This window comes from Aotus nancymaae, unplaced genomic scaffold (genome assembly GCF_030222135.1).
Source record: "Aotus nancymaae isolate 86718 unplaced genomic scaffold, 86718_ANA_hifiasm-v0.15.2.pri h1tg000021l, whole genome shotgun sequence".
Taxonomy (NCBI): domain Eukaryota; kingdom Metazoa; phylum Chordata; class Mammalia; order Primates; family Aotidae; genus Aotus; species Aotus nancymaae.
Window position 1 is genome coordinate 22807563 of NW_026988433.1, and position 20545 is coordinate 22828107.

General features: G+C 41.1%; 1 protein-coding gene across 4 annotated transcripts in view; it reads right to left on the reverse strand.

Moving 5' to 3' along the window:
• ATP2A2 (ATPase sarcoplasmic/endoplasmic reticulum Ca2+ transporting 2) overlaps positions 1-20545 on the reverse strand; it is a 68471-nt gene that overhangs the window by 22850 nt on the left and 25076 nt on the right. For all 4 annotated transcript variants that reach the window (XR_001110078.2, XM_012469084.2, XM_064379858.1 and 1 more), the window contains exons 6-8: positions 5695-5775; positions 2378-2463; positions 798-1262 (exon numbers count right to left, since the gene is read on the reverse strand). Coding sequence is in view for 3 of the 4 variants with exons in the window: in XM_012469084.2 (XP_012324507.1) it covers positions 798-1262; positions 2378-2463; positions 5695-5775 (632 nt within the window). In the remaining variant the exon portion in view is untranslated. The remainder of the gene's footprint in view (positions 1-797; positions 1263-2377; positions 2464-5694; positions 5776-20545) is intronic.

Sequence of the window (20545 nt, forward strand, 5' to 3'; positions counted from 1 at the left end):
TTGAGCCCAGGAATTCAAGATCCTGGAGACATACTAAGAACTTGTCTCTACAAAAAAATAAAAAATTAGTGGGGCATGGTGGTATGCACTTGTGGTTTCAGCTACTTGAGAAGCTGGGGTGGGAGGACCACTTGAGCCTGGGAAGTGAGGCTACAGTGAGCTACATATTGTGCCACTGCACTCCAGCTTGGGCAACAGAGTAAGACCCTGTCTTTTTTTTTTTTTTTTTTTGGGAGACTGAGTCTTGCTCTGTTGCCTGGGCTGGAGTGCAGAGGCACAATCTTGGCTCATTACAACCTCCGTTGCCCGAGTTCAAGCACTTCTCCTGTCTCAGCCTCCTGAGTAGCTGAGACTACAGGGGCATGCCATCACGCATGGCTAATTTTTGTATTTTTAGTAGAGATAGGGTTTCACCACATTGGTCAGGCTGGTCTCGAACTCCTGACCTCAGATGATCCACCCACCTTGGCCTCCCAAAGTGCTGGGATTACAGGTGTGAGCCACTGCACCTGGCCTTTTTTTTTTTTTTTTTTTTTAAATTAAAGGAAAATAGAATTTCTCTAGTTCACTTACATCTAATACAAGTGTATCAGTCACGCAGTTATCTTATATTTTGTGAAACAGTTTTAGGAATGAAATGATTAGATCCTCTCAAATATTAGAAATTAAGCTCAGGCTACACACACAGCCCACAGAAAGGTATGAAATTACAAATCAAAAGTTTTGATGGCATGAAGGCATATTGGTAGGATGAACAGAGAACCACCACCGGAAAGATTCTAAATTATTCCTCTTACCCTGCAGACTGACATCTGGTTTGTTGTAAGTGTACCAGTCTTGTCCGAGCAGATAACAGAAGTACAACCAAGGGTTTCCACAGACGGGAGGCTTCGAACAATGGCATTTTTCTTTGCCATTCTGCGAGTTCCAAGAGCCAGGCAGGTGGTGATGACTGCAGGCAGACCTTCAGGAATGGCTGCTACAGCCAGGGCCACTGCAATTTTAAAGTAGTAAATAGCACCTCTGATCCAGGAGCCTCCATGAACTGGGTCATTGAAGTGCCCAATATTTATGATCCAGACTGCAATGCAAATAAGGGAGATGACTTTGGAAAGCTGTTCCCCAAATTCATCTAGTTTTTGCTGAAGGGGTGTTCTCTCCTGTTCTGTTGCCACCATTTCATCCCGGATCTTGCCAATTTCAGTGTTAACTCCAGTTGCTACCACCACGCCCATAGCTTTCCCAGCAGCAATGTTTGTACCCTAGGATAGAAGTAGAGAACTGGTCACAAGATGAATACCACATCCCAAATCAAATACTGACGCTGGATTTTGACTAGGGCACCCAGATTCTCACCACATTCTACTAGCCCTTCTGCTGGCTATTGTTCAAGCAACCAGCCATACAACTGTGACAACCAGCAATGCTTCACATAGTACTTACTTACACTAAGCAGCTCTGTACTAGCCCACCTCAATTTCTATTTGAGCCTGGCTTGCAGAGGATCTTCAAGCAGTGCTCTAACCCCTCTGTGTTCTCCATTTTTCAAACTTGTATAGTTCAACTCTAAGCATTCTCCACCTCTGGCTCCAACAACTCAACCCCTACTTTTCTCATTGTAATAGGAAAGGCAACCAGCCCCACCGGCTATCTTGAGAACCCCTACTCAAGGGCCAGGGTCCAAAAACCAATGAAATCAAGTGTGAGCATTCTCTCCCATGCCACTTTAACTCCTAGTGTTATAACAGAAGTACACGGCTTCATTAATTTCAGTACCTCTATTTACTTACTATGGGTAGTAGTTAGGCTCTGATACAAACCCACAAATGTCCCCAACTTGACAATCATTACAGATTCCAAACCAAAAATCCTTGCATTTCCTCACTATTCAAAAAAATTTTTCACATCAACGGAAAAAGTGAAATAGTAAAATGAACATGAAATTCATATACTTTGCACCTAAACTCACCATTATTAACAGCTTGCCACATTTGCTTTCTCTCTGTTAACACACACCTTTTTATTGTGAACCACATACAAATAGCAACTGTCATTTACATCATTTTGAAAACACCCTTTATAGGCTAAGGCTTTTCCAAACAAATCTACTCTTCAACTATGTTTGCAGCTAAGAGTCTGAAGATGTTTGAGCTGGTTTTTTTTTTTTTTTTTGGTCCCCCCAAACCTGCCGATTAAAAGACATCGAAGTCACTCGTTCTACAATACTATGTTACTGCCATATTCTGACAGCTAAGACTGATTATGAAAAGTGTGCTTATCCTTTAGAGTGACAGCCAATGAAAAACATAACATTTGTGGACCATTTGGCTTTGGAAATGTCTCTAAATAAAATAAAAACATTTCATGAAGTACTTACAGAAAACAGCATGTTCTTTTTATCTTGGTTGACAGCTCGTGGGTCAGGGACGGGATCAGTGTGCTTGATGACAGAGACAGATTCACCTAAGCAGGTTGTAAGACAGAAAAAACAGATCTCTGCAATCCACACCAAGAAACTGGAACCTCTGATTCATGCCCACCCATTACCACTCTTGGGATACTGTCAGTGTGAGAAAAGGGCTAACGGCCCAATTCATCCAAAGGAGGTAAGCTGGAAATATTTAGCAATGGAAATTCATACCAGAGCAAAGGGTGTCAGGATGAAAATGAACACAATTGTGAAACAAGTGAATTTTCAAGTACAATCCCCACTGATTACCTCCTTTATTTTCTGGAGTAACTATTCGAGTTAATTTATTTTTTAGTAATCATTTTATACTCTGATACTGTGACTATATATTTACATATATTTGTTGTAAAGTACTTTAACAAATACTTTAACATATATACTGATCCTTTTTTTTTTTTTTTTTTTTTTTTTTTGAAACAGGGATCTTGCTCTGTCATCCGGGCTGGAGTGCAAATGGCAACATCATGACTCACTACAGCCTCAACTTCCTGGACTCACGCAATCTTCCCAACTTGACTTCCTGAACAGCTGGAATTACAGACACCCAGTACCATGCCGGGTTAATTTTTCTTCTATTTTTGGTTGAGATGGGGTTTCAGCATGTTGCCCAGGCTGGTCTCCAACTCATGGGCTCAAACAATTTGCCCATCTTGGCCTCCCCAAAGTGCTTGAATTACAGGTGTGTGCCACCACATCTGGCTATACTCTGAAGTAGCAATTAGCAAGTGTACTGGAAAGATCACATGATAAATAAAGAACTATTTCTTTCTTTCTTTTTTTGGGGTGGGGAGACAGAGTTATGCTCTGTTGCCCAGGCTGGAGTGCAGTGGCATGATCTTGGCTCACTGCAACCTCTGCCTCCTAGGTTACAGCAATTCTCCTGCCTCAGCCTCCTGAGTAGCTGGGATTACAGGCACATGCCACCATGCAGGGCTAATTTTTGTATTTTTAGTAGAGACAGGTTTTGCTATGTTGGCCAGGCTGGTCTCAAACTCCTGACCTCAGGTGATCCACCCACCTCAGCCTCCCAAAGTGCCTGAATTATAGACATGAGCCACTGTGCCTGGCTGATTTCAATTTAAAAATCATGTCACAGATATATAATCAGCATCAATATGAATAAAATATGCCTCCAAATGGTACTTTAAGTCACAGGTAGCAAACTTCACTCTCAATATTTGACCAAAAAAATTGGTTCCACAATTTAGCCTAAAACTACATTGTGATTACTTAATGAAAGATAACATTTGAGAACCTCTATGAAGTTTAAAAAAATTTAAAGAATTTTTTAGTTTTTTATTATAGGTAAGGCGCAGTGCCTTATGTCTGTAATCCCAGCACTTTGGGAGGCTGAGGTGGGCAGATCACTTCAGGTCAGGTGGTCAAGACCAGCCTGACCAACATGGAGAAACCCCATCTCTACTAAAAAAATACAATTAGCTAGGCGTGGTGATACGTGCCTGTAATTCCAGCTACTCAGGAGGCTGAGGCATGAGAATCACTTGAACCCCAGAAGCAGAGGTGGCACCAAGCCAGGATCACGTCACTGCATTCCAGCCTGGGCGACAGAGTAAGACTCTGTCTCCAAAAAAAAACAAAAACAAAAACAAAAGTTTTTCATTATAGTCTGGGTCTCACTATTTGCTGTTCTCAAACTCTTGGCCACAAGTGATCCTACTGCCTCAGCCTCCCTAAGTGTTGAGATTATAGGTGTGAGCCACTATGCCCAGCCTAAAAGAAGTGTTTTTTTTTGTTTTTTTTTTTCTTAGTAGTGTGAAAATGGAAAAGGAAGTTTTTAAATGGCAACTATCTCTTTAGGACACACTACTGAGTTCACATATATAACCCAACCATTTCCCCAAGATTTTATGGCTTAATTGGCCTTCAGCTTGTTGTAGCTAATGGGAGTTTTAATAAGTAAGCTATTTATAAAGAAACAATACCAAAAAAAAGAGAGCCCAGGTGACATCACTGTCTCCATGACTTAGTTGCTTTTCAAAACTGATAATCAGATAAATCTTGATAGCCTTTAGACCTTACATTTCCTATTTAATCCAGGTTAGCATTGTATTTAAAGTTAATTCTTCTGACAGACTTACTTCCAGTTAGTATGAACCTTCTACCCTAGATTGTGCCTTTATAACACAAAAATGGGAAAATGTTTCAAACAATTGTACAAACTCCAGGTAGTACAACTTTCACCTCTTATAGGGTATCTTTTGTTAATTGTGTATTTGGATATTGTAAAGATTGATGAAAGATTAGCATTCCTCCAATGAAAAAAATTACAGCACTAAAGTCTATTTTCCTTGCCTGCAAAAAGAATACTGAATAAGTAATTTGCTTTTCACAAAACAGACAATTCAACCTTAAGATTATGACCTATGGTAATGATTAATTTTTTTTTTTTTTGGGGGGGACAGAGTCTTGCTCTGTTGCCCAGGCTGGAGTGCAGAGGCACAAGCACGGCTCACTGTAACCTTGACCTGGGCACAAGTGATTCTTTCACCACAGCCTCCTGAAGTAGCTGGGATTACAGGTATGCATCACCACACCTGGCTAATCTTTGTATTTTTTGTAGAGACAGGGTTTTGCTATTTGCCCGGGCTGGTCTTTCACTCCTGGGCTCAAGCCATCTGCCCACCTCAGTTTCCCAAAGGGCTGGAATTACAGGCATGAGCCACTGTGCCCAGCCATTTTTTGTTTTTAAATCATGTCTTTAAAACCATATAGGCAGCCGGGTGTAGTGGTTCACGTCTATAATCCCAGCAGTTTGGGAGGCCAAGGCGGGTGGATCACCTGAGGTCAGCAGTTCAAGACCAGCCTGACTAATAAGGTAAAACCCTGTCTCTACTAAAAATACAAAATTAGCCAGGTGTGGTGGCAGGCACCTGTAGTCCCAGCTACTCGGGAGACTGACCCAGGAGAACTGTTTAAAACCGGGAGGTGGAGGTTGCAGTGATCCGAGATCGCACCACTGCACTCCAGCCTGGGCGATGAAGCAAGACTCTGTCTCAAAAAAGAAATTAAAAAAAAAAGAAAAAAGAACACACCATATTGGCAAAGAGCATAATTGATAAAGCACTACAAAATAAATACCTTAGAGAGGAGTAAGATGGGATACCATAAAGGGACAGTGAAGCAAGAGCCAACTCTACTGGCATTGGAGATATGAAAGGGTCGGTCTTCAGAAGTTCAATGACCTTCTCATATATCATATTTACCTGTGAGAATCGACTGGTCAACTCTTAGTGTGGTAGATTTGATGGAAGTTAATCTTATATCGGCAGGAACTTTGTCACCAACTAATTGGGGGAAAAAAAAGGCAGCTAAAATGAGTAATTTTTACAACCATGTTACCTTAAAATAAATATCTCCAAATCAAACTCAATCTTTAAAGAAAATAAATGATCTGCATATAACACAAATATATAAAACTCCGTTAAAGCAAGCAAAGTGACCAACATATCTCAGGGTCATAAAAACTGGATAGATTCAAGATTTGAATTAGGAAGGAAGAGAATGAAGCTTAAGGAAACCTAACTATACATTATTCTAAAAAGTTTGGCTCTGTATCTTCAGACAGGCTTTCAAGTTTTCACTTTAAAGAATACTGTCCCAGTTAGCAATATTAAGTAACATATTTTCTAAGACTTACTACTTACATACAAGGCACAGCAAAGAGATTCAAGTTATATATGCCATGATTCATTCCATCAAAAAGGCTAAATTATTGTGAACAGGAAGCAAATGGCTCCCTTTAAAAAGATATTCAATTAACAACACACATGGCAAATGTAAAATAAAACTACACAGTAACACCACTTTTTTTTTTTTTTTGAGAGGGTCTTGCTCTGTCACCTAGGCTGTAGAGAACAGTGGGGTGATCACAGCTCACTGCACCCTTGACCTCCCACTTCAGCTTCCCAAGTAGTGAGGACTATATTTACATACCACCACACCTAGCTGATTTTTTTTTGCGGGGCGGGGAAGGGAATGGGAGGAGGGGTAGAGACAGGGGCTCAAGCGATCCCCTCACCTTGGCCTCCCAAAGTGTTGGGATTACAGGCATGAGTCACCACACCCAGCCAGAAATGCCATTTTTAAAAACTGTCAATTTTATACCTGAATTGAACCTAAAAGAAAAAAAAGGAAAAAAAAAACTGTCAATTTGACAACAAGAGTTGAGAAAATACACTTGGTCATCAAGGATGTATAGAAAGAGGGATTCTTCGATAGCATGACCATAGTTCTGGAAGTCTTGCAGTTTTAATCAGTTAAAAAAAATCAGAGGTATAAATCACTGGAGGCAACTCATCCAGTGCATGCACTGAAGATTAACGAAAATTCTGTCAGTGCACTGCTGACAAGGGACAAACACTGAATGTATATGATGTAACTAGGCATACATACTATGTTAACAACAGCTGCAAACTCTGGGGGACAAATTTTAATACATACCAAAATTGCGCAGCATAATCTTTTTTTTTTTCTTCTTTTTCTTTGAGACTGAGTCTCGCTCTGTCACCCAGGCTGGAGAGCAATGGCGTGATCTTGGCACACTGCAACCTCTGCCTCCCGGGTTCAAGAGATACTCCTGCCTCAGCCTCCCAAGTAGCTGGGATTACAGACGTGAGCCACTGAGCCTTGCCGCAGCATAATCTTTTTACACCACTGAAGAATTTATTCTACAGATATGTTCGTACAACATATAATAAATTCATACTATATAAAATGACAACTTCCTCTAAAATATACTGTATATTAAGTGGGGGACAAACAAGATGTGAAACATCATGTGCATGGGGCTACCAATGGCATAAAGAAACACCTCTGGGAAGGTGTAGCATATTAGTAACACTGGGCAGCTGGGGCACATACCCTTGATACCTTTTGAAATATCAATTAAATGAATAAAACTCTTGCATAACCTGAAGATCTTTAAGTCAACTGAGTCTTCTTTCCTAGGCCAACGAGTTCCTTTAATAGCTCTTAAAGGGCCCAAATCTCAGCCCCTTTCCTTGATGTGTATTAAAAAAAATGCCACAACATAACCTTAGTAACAGATAAAGTCATGCACCTTGAGAATACTGCCCAGCCCCCTGCTGGTATTAAAATATTGCCAAATGCGTGCACAATCACACGAAGCAGCTGGACATTAAAACAGCTGTCCATTAATCACAACACTGGGTGAGGCGGGAGGATCACTTGATGCCAGGAGTTCGAGACCAACCTGGTCAAAATGGCAAAAACCCATCTCTACTAAAAATACAAAAAATTAGCTGGGCATGGTGGTGTGTGACTGTAGCCTCAGCTACTCAGACAGTTGCAGTGAGCTGAGTTTATGCCACTGCACTCCAGCCTTAGAGACAGAGTGCTGTGTCTCAAAACAAAACAACAACAACAACAACAACAACAAAACAGCTGTCTGTGACTTTCTGAAAGATAATTAAGGTGGTTTTGTAAGTCTTATGCAAGGGCAGCTACAAATTAGAACAAATAAGCAAATTCTCCACTTGCAGATGGCATTTTTAGAGTTTCTACGTTTAACTGGCTTCCATTAGAAACTGATCTTTGTAGAAAGATACTGAAGATATATAAATCCAAATTGGTTTTAAAAATCTGCCACAGGTTGGGCGTGGTGGCTTATGCCTGTAATCCCAGCACTTTGGAAGGCCGAGGCAGGCAGATCACCTGAGGTTAGAAGTTTGAGACCAGCCTGGCCAACGTGGTGAAATCCTGTTTCTAATAAAAATTAGCTGGGCGTGGTGGTGGGCGCCTGTTAATCCCAGCTACTTGGGAGGCTGAAGCAGGAGAATCACTTGAACCCGGGAAGCAGAGGTTGGAGTGAGCCGAAGGTGCACCACTGCATTCCAGCCAGGGTAACAGAGTGAGACTCCGTCTCAAAAACAAACAACAAACAAAAAACCTGCCATATTCTAGTATTCTCTTAGCTAGAAGGACCATCAAATCATCTTGACCAACCAATGTCCTCTTCATTTTATGCATAGGAACTCAGGCTAGGAAGTAAAAAGAGCCTTCTCTAAGGAAGTTCAATTAATGAAAACCTTTATTTAACTTGCTGTGTGACTGTTACATTTCTTTTGTTGGTATTAGGGTTAATTAGTCAACCCTAAATTAGAGTCAATTTAGGGTTGACTCTATTAGGAAAACAGGTTCTCTTAAGAGTTAAAACATTCATGAGGCCGGGCGCGGTGGCTCAAGCCTGTAATCCCAGCACGTTGGGAGGCCGAGACGGGTGGATCACGAGGTCGAGAGATCGAGACCATCCTGGTCAACATGGTGAAACCCCGTCTCTATTAATACAAAAAAATTAGCTGGGCACGGTGGTGCGTGCCTGTAATCCCAGCTACTCAGGAGGCTGAGGCAGGAGAATTGCCTGAACCCAGGAGGCGGAGGTTGCGGTGAGCCGAGATCGCGCCATTGCACTCCAGCCTGGGTAACAAGAGCGAGACTCCGTCTCAAAAAAAAAAAACAAAAAAAAAAAACAAAAAACATTCATGAAAGTAAAGGTCCACCGAATACTTTTCAAGTGAAGACAAAACAATTTCCCTTTGTCTGGAGAGGCTTCTGTGAATTTCAGACACAGGATTTTGTGCATGAAGAGCAGGCAAGACTGTTCCGATGATCACATCCAGTAACATTTCCCCGGTGAGGCATGTCAATGCCCTTAGGGCAAGTGGTAGTGGAAAATTCTTACTCTTGCCAAGGGGATGCTGTGCAATTTTTGTCTTCCAAATGTTTTTCTCTGACTCTTTGGGTGGAGGCAGGTATAATAAAATAATAAACTCTAAACTACCTTCCATTTGTTTTACATCTAACACCTTTCAAATTCAGCTCTTGAAAATCCACAGCTCTTTAATTTGCTATTACAATAAAGACTTCCAATCTGAACAAAATCCTCAGAGTACACTTGAAGTTAGGTTACCAAGAGTGCAAGTAAGAGTTCATTAAATTATTAGTGTGCCACATTTTAGAACTCAATGTAAGCGTTCTTTACCTTACAGGAAGTGTTTATAAGCCATGATACTTAAACATTATTTACACTACTTATGTTACTTATAAATACTGATGGTTAAAACTAGCATTATTCAGGTCGGGCATGGTGGCTCATGCCTGTAATCCCAGCACTTAGGGAGGCTGAGGCGGGCAAAGCACTTGAGGTCAGGAGTTCGAGACCAGCCTGGCCAACAGGATGAACCTCTGTCTCTACTAAAAATATAAAAATTAGGCGGATAGGTGGGAGCATAAAAAATAAATAAATAAGTAAATTAGGCCGTACGCAGTGGCTCATACCTGTAATCCCAGCATTTTGGGAGGCTGAGGTGGGTGGATCACAAGGTCAAGAGATCAAGATCATCCTGGCCAACATAGAGAAACCCTGTCTCTACTAAAAATACAAAAATTAGCTGAGTGTGGTGCCATGCCTTGAGTTTGGAGTTCAGTGGCGTGTGCCTGTAGTCTCAGCTACTCGGGAGGCTGAGACAGGAGAATTTGTTTGAATGCAGGAAGTGGAGGTTGCAGTGAGCCGAGATCATGCCACTGCACTCTAGCCTGGTGACAGAGCGAGACTCCATCTCAAATACGAAAAAATTAGCTGGGCATAGTGGCGAGTGCCTGGAATCCCAGCTACCTAGGAGATGGAGGTTGCAGTGAGCCGAGATTGTGCCACTTCACTCCAGCCTGGTGACAGAGTGAGACTCCATCTCAAAAAAACAAAAACAAAAACAAAAACCACACACACATAAACCACAACTTTTTATTAATCAATTGTTATGTATGCATTTAGAAAACCTAATTTATTGTAGCAAATTCCAAATTATTAAAAGTTTTGTAAGAAAAACATTATGTAAAACTAGAAATCACCTTCTAAATACCACTATTATTTTGAATCTAAATGGCTCCTAGGAAAAGCAAGCCTTAACAGAAGTACCCTAAACTACTTAAACATTTAACTGTGACTCAAACATTTTCACTGTGTTTCCAATTTGAGTCATAAATTTTGTAGTTTTTAACAGAATGAATGAAATTCTTCATTTGAGAAGCTCTACTTCCAGGCTTCATGGTGAACAGGGAAGGAACATTACACAATGCCATAGTATATTACTATGGTTTGCTCCCAATCTGTTTCTTAGACAGCACTGAATTTAAAATGACAAATGTGATCTCCTCAATAGCTTCTTTGGCATCCCAACCTGGGCTTATAACAGCCTCCACAACCCAAGTGCTGTTTTTGCCTCTCACCCTCTCACCTCCCTCTAAGCGTCACATACTATGCCCTCCAGTTCCTCCAACTTCTTTGTGGGCCTTCACATACCCTTTGTTCTCCCATAAATAGTAAGGCTTTCCTGTAACTCCCAGATTAGGCTGGCATCCCTCACTATGTGCCCACAGAGCATCCTGTCCTTTCTTTACACTTGCATTGTTTTGATGAATCTTCCCCACTAAAACCAAAAGCTCCATAAAGGCACAGTCACTCAGACATCACTGATTTTCTAGCCCTACCACAACACCTGGCACACAGTGGGTGTCAAAATATTTGTCAATGAGTAAAGTACTTGGCACACATATTTCCAGTGGTATACATGTATCAAAAGACTTCTGATTACCAAGCTGAAGAACATCACAAAGCTAGAAACAATAAAAAAACAGGGTCCAAAGAGATCTCTGCCTTGGAGCTAAATGAGGTTCAATAATGATAGTTCCTTAAATTCTACATTCAGACTAAAACCGAAATAATCTATGCTAGTAAAGGTCTAGAAATTTAGGAATGAGGGGATGGGACAAACACATGAGAAAGACTGTGGTTTTAGCTGGTAGAGTAATTAAGGCTGCCAAAGAAGTTTCCTTAAACCGCCTCGAATGACAACCAGACTCCATTTACATAAATGCATTCAATCTTAGTACCAAAGAGAACTACCAAGATGGTAAGGGTTTGAAACACCTGAAAGAGCTGAGACTAACTTGGAAATAAATTTAATTTTACTTTATTTTACTTTACTTTTTGAGACAGAGACTAGCTTTGTTGCCCAAGCTGGAGTGCAGTAGCACGATCTCAGCTCACTGTAACCTCCACCTCGCAGGTTTGACCGATTTTCCTACCTCAGCCTCCCAAGTAGCTAGGATTACAGGCACCCACCACCATGCCCGGCTATTTTTTTTTTTTTTTTGAGACGGAGTCTTGCTCTGTTGCCCAGGTTACAGTGCAGTGGCACGATCTCGGCTCACTGCAACCCCTGCCTCCCAGGTTCAAGAGATTCTCCTGCCTCAGCCTCCTGAGTAGCTGGGACTACAGGCATGTGCCACTGCGCCCAGCTAATTTTTCTATTTTTAGTAGAGACAAGGTTTCACCATGTTGGCCAGGCTGGTTTCGAACTCCCAACCTCAAGTGATCTGCCCGCCTCAGGCCTCCCAAAGTGTTGGGATTACAGATGTGAGCCACTGCGTCTAATCGAAAATAAAAATTTTAGGATATGCTATACTGCTAACATTTGACAGTCCTAGTACTGCCACAAACTGCCACATGCTCCTGGGTAAGTTACAAACTCTGAGTTTTAGTCTCCTGATCCTAAAATAAGGCTTCATAAGCTCCCTCTCCAGATCTAAACAGGTGATAAATCAGATTTCAATGTGGCCCCAAATTAAAAAGCTAACATATAGAACAGACAAAATATATTTTAGCTCATAAGGAATATTTTATAATGAACTAAAAAAATGGCATAGGTGGTCGTTAAGCAGGCAAGTTTCCAGTTACAAGAGTTATAGGGGGCAGAAAGGTAACCAACTCATGAGATGTTGCAGAGGCAACCACACACTAAGCAAGGTTAGAGTTAAGTACACAATATCCGGCATACCTACCAATAGAGACATTTATCATGAAAGAAAAATGTGCATTTAAAATGTCAAACCCCATTCCTCTTCCCCTCTTTACACAAACATACATCAAGTTGTTAACAATATATCTTCTGGAAATCTCTTTATGTGTAACATTTACTAAAACTTCACTAAAACAAAATCTGACCTTTTATAGTAGTATATACACACACCTATCTCATTTTTAAAAGTGGCTGCATAGTAACAATAACCAGTAACATTTTGAGAGTATTATTTCTACAGCAGGTACTGCTGGAAGGGCTTTACAGGTTACTAATTCAGTCTTCACAACCCTAGGGAAGGCTCTATTTTCACTCCCTCCCTGTTTATAGATGAGGAAAATGAGGCACTATAAGGTACTCGTTCAAGGACATAGTATTTCACAACCATATCATCAACTAAATGAATCAGCCTCCAGTTTTATGGCTATCTAGTTCTTTCTAACATTTCCTTTAACAATGTTACAGGGTTAACATCTTTGTCTATATCTTTTGTTTGTTTGTTTGAGACAAAGTCTCGCTCTTGTTGCCCAGGCTGGATCTCTGGAGATTTGGCACAATCTCAGCTCACTGCAACCTCCACCTCCTGGATTCAAGCGATTCTTCCACCTCAGTCACCCAAGTAGCTGGCATTACAGGTTCCTGCAACCATGCCTGGCTAATTTTTGTATTTTTAGTAGAGACAGGGTTTCACCATGTTGGCTAGGCAGGTCTCGAACTCCTGACCTCAGGTGATCCACCCACCCTAGCCTCCCAAAGTGCTGGGATTATAGGCATGAGCCACCGTGCCCAGCCTTGTCTATATCTTTTACCTTTGTATACAAATATATACTCCCACCAAATTTATGTCCCTGGTATTTCCCCATACTCTCAATTTTGCATTTTTCTGGGACTGATAATGCCAAGCCCTTTGTTTTTCAAAAGTTCCATTATCTTCAATATAAAAGTTGGTCATAGTTAAATCTGCCCATCTAGGTGGTTTTGTGTTAACGCTTAGGAAAGGTGGTTCCCAAACCACATGGTTTCTTCACCTTTTCTGAAAATCTTCACCTCAGTAGCAAGAATGAAAAGGCTGGCACTTCCTGGTACTATGACTACCACTGAATCATGGGGAGTGGAGAGGAGGTGATTACAGGAAATTAGGAAATGCCAGCCCCATGAAAATCAGGTCAGGCTTCAAGATTAACTGGCCTGTCATGGTCTGAAGGTTGGGGGGAATCTCTCATTTCTCACAGTTCTTAATGTCTTAGCTATTCTGACAGTGCTCAGGGGCTCTAGGTCTCAAAAACTCTCTGCTTCTAATCCATCAATGCTGATTTTTGTTTTAGACTATTTTGCTCTTCTGCTTATCCATTTTCTAGACTAATAATCTGTATCTTGGCTTTGAAAACAGAGATATACCTTCCAGGATTTACAGAGTGACAATAATTTTTTATTTTGAAAGAGTCTCACTCCGTCACTCAGGCTGGAGTGCAGTTGTGCAATCTTGGCTCACTGCAGGCTCCAACTCCTGGGTTCAAGTGATTCTCGTGCTTCAGCCACCCGAGTAGCTCCGATTACAGGCACCTGCCACCACACCTGGCTAATTTTTGTATTTTTAGTGAAGATGAGATTTCATCATGTTGCCCAGGCTGATCTCAAACTCCTGCGTTCAAGTGAACCTCCTGCTTCAGCCTCTCAAAGTACTGGCATGAGCCACAGCACCTGGCATCACTGTGGTAGTTTAAAAAACTTTTTTGTAGAGACAAGGTCTTCCTATGTTGCCCAGGCTGGACTCAAACTCCTGGGCTCAAGTGATCCTCCTGCTGCGGCCTCCCGAAGTGCTAGGATTACAGGGATAAGCCACTTAAAAAAAAAAAAAATTATATTTTACAAAAGACTTTGCTACAGAATTGTTGTGGCCCACAAAGCCCAAAATACCAGCTTGACCCTGTAACTCACACCTGTAATCCCAGCTTTTTTTTTTTTTAATGGAGTCTCACTCTGTCATCCAGGATGGAGTGCAGTGGCGTGATCTCAACTCACTGCAACCTCCACCCCCACCCCAGATTCAAGCAATTCTCCTGCCTCAGGTTCCCGAGTAGCTGGGATTATTTTTAGTAGAGACAGGGCTTCACCACCTTGGCCAGGCTGGTCTTGAACTCCTGACCTTGTGATCCACCCACCTTGGTCTTCCAAAGTGTTGGGATTACAGGCATGAGCCACTGTGCCCAGCCAATCCCAGCATTTTTGAGAGGCTAAGGCAGGAGGATCACCTGAGGCCAGAAGTTCAAGACAAGCCTGAGTGACACAGTGAGACCTCGTTTCTGCAAATGAACAAACCAACCAATCCACAAAAAAAGTATGCCAACTCCTTGGCTCTACAGCACAGAACTGACTACTCTGTTTTCTGTTAAAGAGCATTTAATGTTTGCTAAATGTTTAAAGCCAGTCGGTTTCAATTCCAACAGCTTTCTAAGACCAAAAAAAAGTCCACATGGACTCATGGCCATTCTATCTAAATCACACTTTTTTAGAGCCAGAAAGCTCCTTAAAACAGTACTCCAATTACCTAATTCTGCAGAGGTTAATGTACATTGTCCAGTGTCATGCAGAACTAGGATCATAATCCAGGTTCTTACATAAATCCAGTCATCTATTTCACAACTCTGCCTTTTACTCAACTACTTGGAAAGAAAGCAGTTTATACTGGTTACTAAATCTCAGTACTGCATGTTGACTGTCTGAAGTGAAAGTTTCCTTCCTTTAAATTGCTGTCAAGTTTAAGAATTATTGTTTTTATTCCTGAGTAAATCTTGAAATTGCTGGCACCACTGCTGGCTATTCAGTCTTCATTTTAGGAAATAAAATTATCAATTTCTGTACAAGTGCTAAAGCACATGCAATTTTATGTTAAGATCATGTTACTTCCATTACTTATATAATCTTAATAGATGAACCGCTCCAGAGTACACTACAGGACGGAAGTCATGTGAGGATATTTATTTCTTAGTGCTATTCATCAATGGTAGGTTACCAAGATACATGAAGTTTGTTTAAAACAACCCTGAAAACAGTGCTCTTGAGAAGTCAATAAATAACCCCTGGGGCATACATGAGAACCCCCAAAATTCTAAGAAATTAAGACTTCTGGCCCAGAATGGTGGCTCATGCCTGTAATCCCAAACACTTTGGGAGGCTGAGGCAAGAGAATCCCTTGAGCCAGGAGTTTGAGACTAGCCTGAGTAACATAGGGAGACCTTGTCTTAAAAACAACCACCACCACCACAACCACCACCACCACCAAACAAAAACCAAAACCAAAAACAAACCCAAAAACCAAAACCAAAACCAAAAATCCATGGCTGAGCAGACTGGCTCATGCCTGTAATCCCAGAACTTTGGGAGGCCAAGGCAGGCAGATCACTTGAGGTCAGGAGTTTGGGACCAGCCTGGCCAACATGGTAAAATCTTGTCTCTACTTAAAAAAACAAAAAACAAAACAAAACAAAACAAATGACTTACGGCTATTATAGCCTAAATCACTTTCATAATGTCAGCAGATAATACAGAAAGCTTAAAAACAATGATGTTCATTTCTTATAAGACTGTGTATAACTTTACTACTTTTGGTTTCCATCCATCCAAATATTTTCCTGGCGTTAAGATAATGTAAAATTACCGTGCCTTCATAACCTGTGAACATATGGGTCATTTTCCTTTTGAGACAGGTTCTCCCTCTGTTGCCCATGATAGAGTGGTGCATAATTTCGGCTCACTGTAGCCTCAACCTCCCGGGCTCAAGTGATCCTCCCACCTCAGCTTTCCGAGTAGTTGGGACTACACAGGTGCACGCCACCACACCCACTAATTTTTGTATTTTTTGTCGGGATGGGGTTTTACCATGTTACCCAGGCTGGTTTTGAACTCCTGGACTCAAGCAATCTGCATGCCTTAGCCTCCTCCAAAGTGCTGGGATTACAGGTGTGAGTCACCGAGCCCAGCCTAAGTGTGGGTTATTTTCTCCATGTTTTTATTTGCCATATCAATTTCATTTGGCTCTTGTGTTCTAGATACTTAAGATTAACATAAGCATTTGCTAAGTATGCTTGCCCAATTTCTCTTTGGAATGATTAGCTGGTATAGCAACATCTAAAATTTAGTTTCCTGGCTGGGCGTGGTGGCTCACGCCTGTAATCCCAGCACTCTGGGAGGTCGAGGCAGGCGGATCATGAGGTCAGGAGTTTGAGACCAGCCTGGCCAACATGGTGAAAGTCCGTCTCTACTAAAAATACAAAAATTAGCTAGGCGTGGCGGTGTGTGCCTATAATCCCACTACTCGGAAGGCTGAGGCAGGAGAATCATTTGAACCCAGGAGAGAGAGGTTTCAGTGAGTCGAGATCACGCTACTGTACTCCAGCCTGGGCGAGAGCAAAACTCCATCTCAAAACAAAAAAAAAAAAAAAGAAAAGAAAGAAAAAAATTAGTTTCCCTAACTCTCTCTCCATATTTCCCTCAAAAAACCATGTATTCCAGTTTAGTCTTCAGAAAGTTCACCCAGAACCATCCTACCAGATATCATCCAAAAGCTGACAAAGAATTTTATAGTCAGGAGATGACTCTTACATTCCAAACAGTGACTACAGAAAGGTCTGTTCCTTTCTGCAAATATCAAAATAGTTAAGTCAGTACCTGTTTTTATTTTCAGCTTCAAAATAGTTTATAACATTCTTCAGTTTTCCAATACATATGAAAGACCCCTTCACATCCAACTTCATAATGTAAATGAAAGCATAAAAGTCACTGTGTCTAAAAAGCACAATTCATGCCCTTTATCCTTTCAGGCTATGTTAAAACTTCAAATGACAAGAAAAAATACAAAACTGAAGTTCACACTGTAATTTTCAGAACTGAATTATTGGGCTAAATGCTAAATTGCACAGTCAATTTGATTACTAACCCTAAGCCTCAACATATATAGTCTTAATAAAATAAGACTATCCTGGCACAGATTACATAGTCATGGTATGCTTTTCCAAAATGTTCTATATAGTAATTGTAAATGCCTTAGAATTACATCTTACCCAATTCAATAACCTGCTGGTCCTAGTAACCCAGCTAGCTATCATTTCAAATTAGGATGTAAGTTTACCATGAAAGGTCAACAGAGCATACTGAGCATACTGACAACCTAATATTAAAATTATAACTAGGCTTCCTCAACATGATAAAGGGCACCCACCTGTGAGACCCACACCTATGTCATATTTCACATTCAAGGACTGGACGCTTTCCCCCTAAGATCAGTAAGACAAGGATGTCTGTTCTTGGTACTTCAACATTGTATTGGAGATTCTAACCAGCGCAATTAGGCAAGAAATAAAGGGCATCCAGACTGGAAAGAAGTAAAAACATTTTCATTTGCAAATGCATGATCTTGTATACAGAAAATCTTAAGGAACTCCTAAGAAACTATTAAAACTAATGAGTTCACAAGATTGCAAAGTGCAAGATCAGTACACAAAAACCAATTGTTATTTCTACATGCTAGCAAAGAACAATCTGAAAATGAAATTGAAAAAAGAATTCCTAACTCAAGGCAGATTAAAGACTTAAATGTAAGACCTCAAACTGTAAATATATCCTGGAAGAAACCTAGGAAATACTCATCTTAATACTGCCCTAGGCAAAGAATTTATGACTAATCCTCAAAAGCAAATGCAACAAAAAACTTGACAGTTGGGCCCTAGTTAAACGAAAGAGTTTCTGCATAGCAGAAGAAACGTACCAACAGAGTAAACTGACAGCCTACAGAATGGGAGAAAATATTTGCAAACTATGCACTCAACAAGGGACTAATATCCAGAATCTATAAGGAACTTAAATCCACACACAAGAAAACACCAAATATCACTGTTGAAAAATGGGAAAAGGGTATGAAGAGACACTTCTCAAAAGACAACAATCAAGTGGTCAACAAACATCTGAAAAAACACTCAGTATCACTAGTCAGAGAGATGCAAATCAAAACCACAATGAGATACTATCTCACCCCAGTCAGAGTGACTATTAGTGTTGGGCATGGTGGCTCACGTTGTAATCTCAGCACTTTGGGAAGCTGAGGTGGGAGGATCACTTGAACCCAGGAATTCAAGACTAGCTCGGACAACATAGTGAGACCTCGTCTCTATGAAAAAATTAAAAGATTAGCCTGTTATACTGGTGTGTGCCTACAGTCCCAGCTACTTGGAAGGCTCAGGTGGGAGGGTCACTAGAGCCTGGAAAGCCACGGCTGTAATGAGCCATAATCATGCCGCTGCATTCCAGCCTGGGGAACAGACTGAGACCCTGCATCAAAAAAGGGGAACACTTATACACTGCTGGTGAGAATGTAAACTAGTTGAGCCCCTGTGGAAAGCAGTTCGGAGATTTCTCAAGAAACTGAAAACAGAATGACCATTCAACCCAGCAATCCCATTACTGGGTATATATCCAAAGAAAAATAAATTGTGGCTGGGTATGGTGTCTCACACCTGTATCTCAGCACTTTGGGAGGCCAAGGCCAAGGAGGGTGGATCACTTGAGCCCAGGAATTCGAGACCAGCCTGGGCAACATGGTGAGACCTTGTCTCTACAAAAAATACAAAAATTAGTTGGGTGTGGTGGGTGCCTGCAGTTCTAGCTACAAGGAGGCTGAGGTGGGAGGATGACTTAAGCTTGGGAGGCGGAGGTTGCAGTAAGCCGAGATCGCACCGTTGCACTCCAGCCTGGGCGATGGAGTGAGACCCCAAAATAAATGTGGTATATAATACACCATGGAATACTACACAGCCATGCAAAAGAATGAAATCATGTCCTTTCTAGTGAAATGGATGCAGCCAGAGGCCATTAACCTAAGTGAATTAACATAGAAACAGAAGACCAAATACCATATGTTCTCATTTACAAGTGGGAGCTAAACACTACACAGCGATAAAGATGGGAACAGTAAACACTGGGCACTCCAAAAAGTGGGAGAGAAAGAGGGGCAAGCAATGAAAAACTGTCGAGTACTATATTCATTATCTGGATGACAGGATCAGTAGAAGCCCAAACTTCAGCATCACCATCTAACAAACCTGTACCACAGGTACCTTGAATCTGATTTTTTTTTTTTTTTTTTGAAGATGGAGTCTCGTTCTGTCGCCCAGGCTGGAGTGCAGTGGTGCAATCTCAGCTCACTGCAACCTCCGCCTCCTGGGATCAAGCAATTCTCCTGCCTCAGCCTCCTGAGTAGCTGGGACTATAGGCGCATGCCACCATGCCCAGCTAATTTTTTATTTTTAGTAGAGACAGGGTTTCACCATGTTGGTCAGGCTGGTCTCGAACTCCTGATCTCGTGATCTGCCCGCCTCGGCCTCCCAAGGCACTGGGATTACTGGCATGAGTGAGCCACCACCCTTGGCCAAATCTAAAAATTTTAATTAAAAATAAATACCACCAATAGACCAATTTCAAATTACAAATTATTTCAATTACAAATACCAGCTGGGCACGGTAACTCCGTCTCAAAAAAAAAAAAAATTACAAATATTTCCCCCCCCCAAAAACCAATGTAATACTTAAGAAGCACAAGACCTGTACACTGACAACTAGTGTTGAAAGAAATGACAGACCTTAAAAAGAAAAGACAACCTATGCTCATGGATCAAAAGAGTTAATATGATTCCCCAAACTCATCTATAGATATAACACAATTCTTACTGAAAATATCAGCATGCTTTTTTGCAGAAATTGACAAGCAAATCTTAAAAATTTACACGTAAATGTAAGGAACCCAGAATACCTAAAATTATCTTGAAAGAACAAAGTTACACTCCCAAGTTCCCAATTTCTAAACTTCATACAAAACTACAGCTAGCTCTCAAGACAGTTTGGTACCAACCTAAGGAGAGAGATCAGTGGAGTTAAAAATAAATAAGAGTCTAGAAATACATCCTTGCATTTGTAAATTTTTTTTTCACAAGGGTTGCAGGACAAATCAATGAAGAAGTCTTTTTAACAAATGGTGCTGAGACAACTGGATATCCACATGCAAAAAGAAAGAAGCTGGACTTCCAACCTCACACCACAGTTTGTGTTGCTGCTGCTATTTTGAGACAAGGTCTTGCTTAGTTGCCTAGGGTTTTCAGTGGCAGGATCATAGTAGCTCACTGCAGCTTCC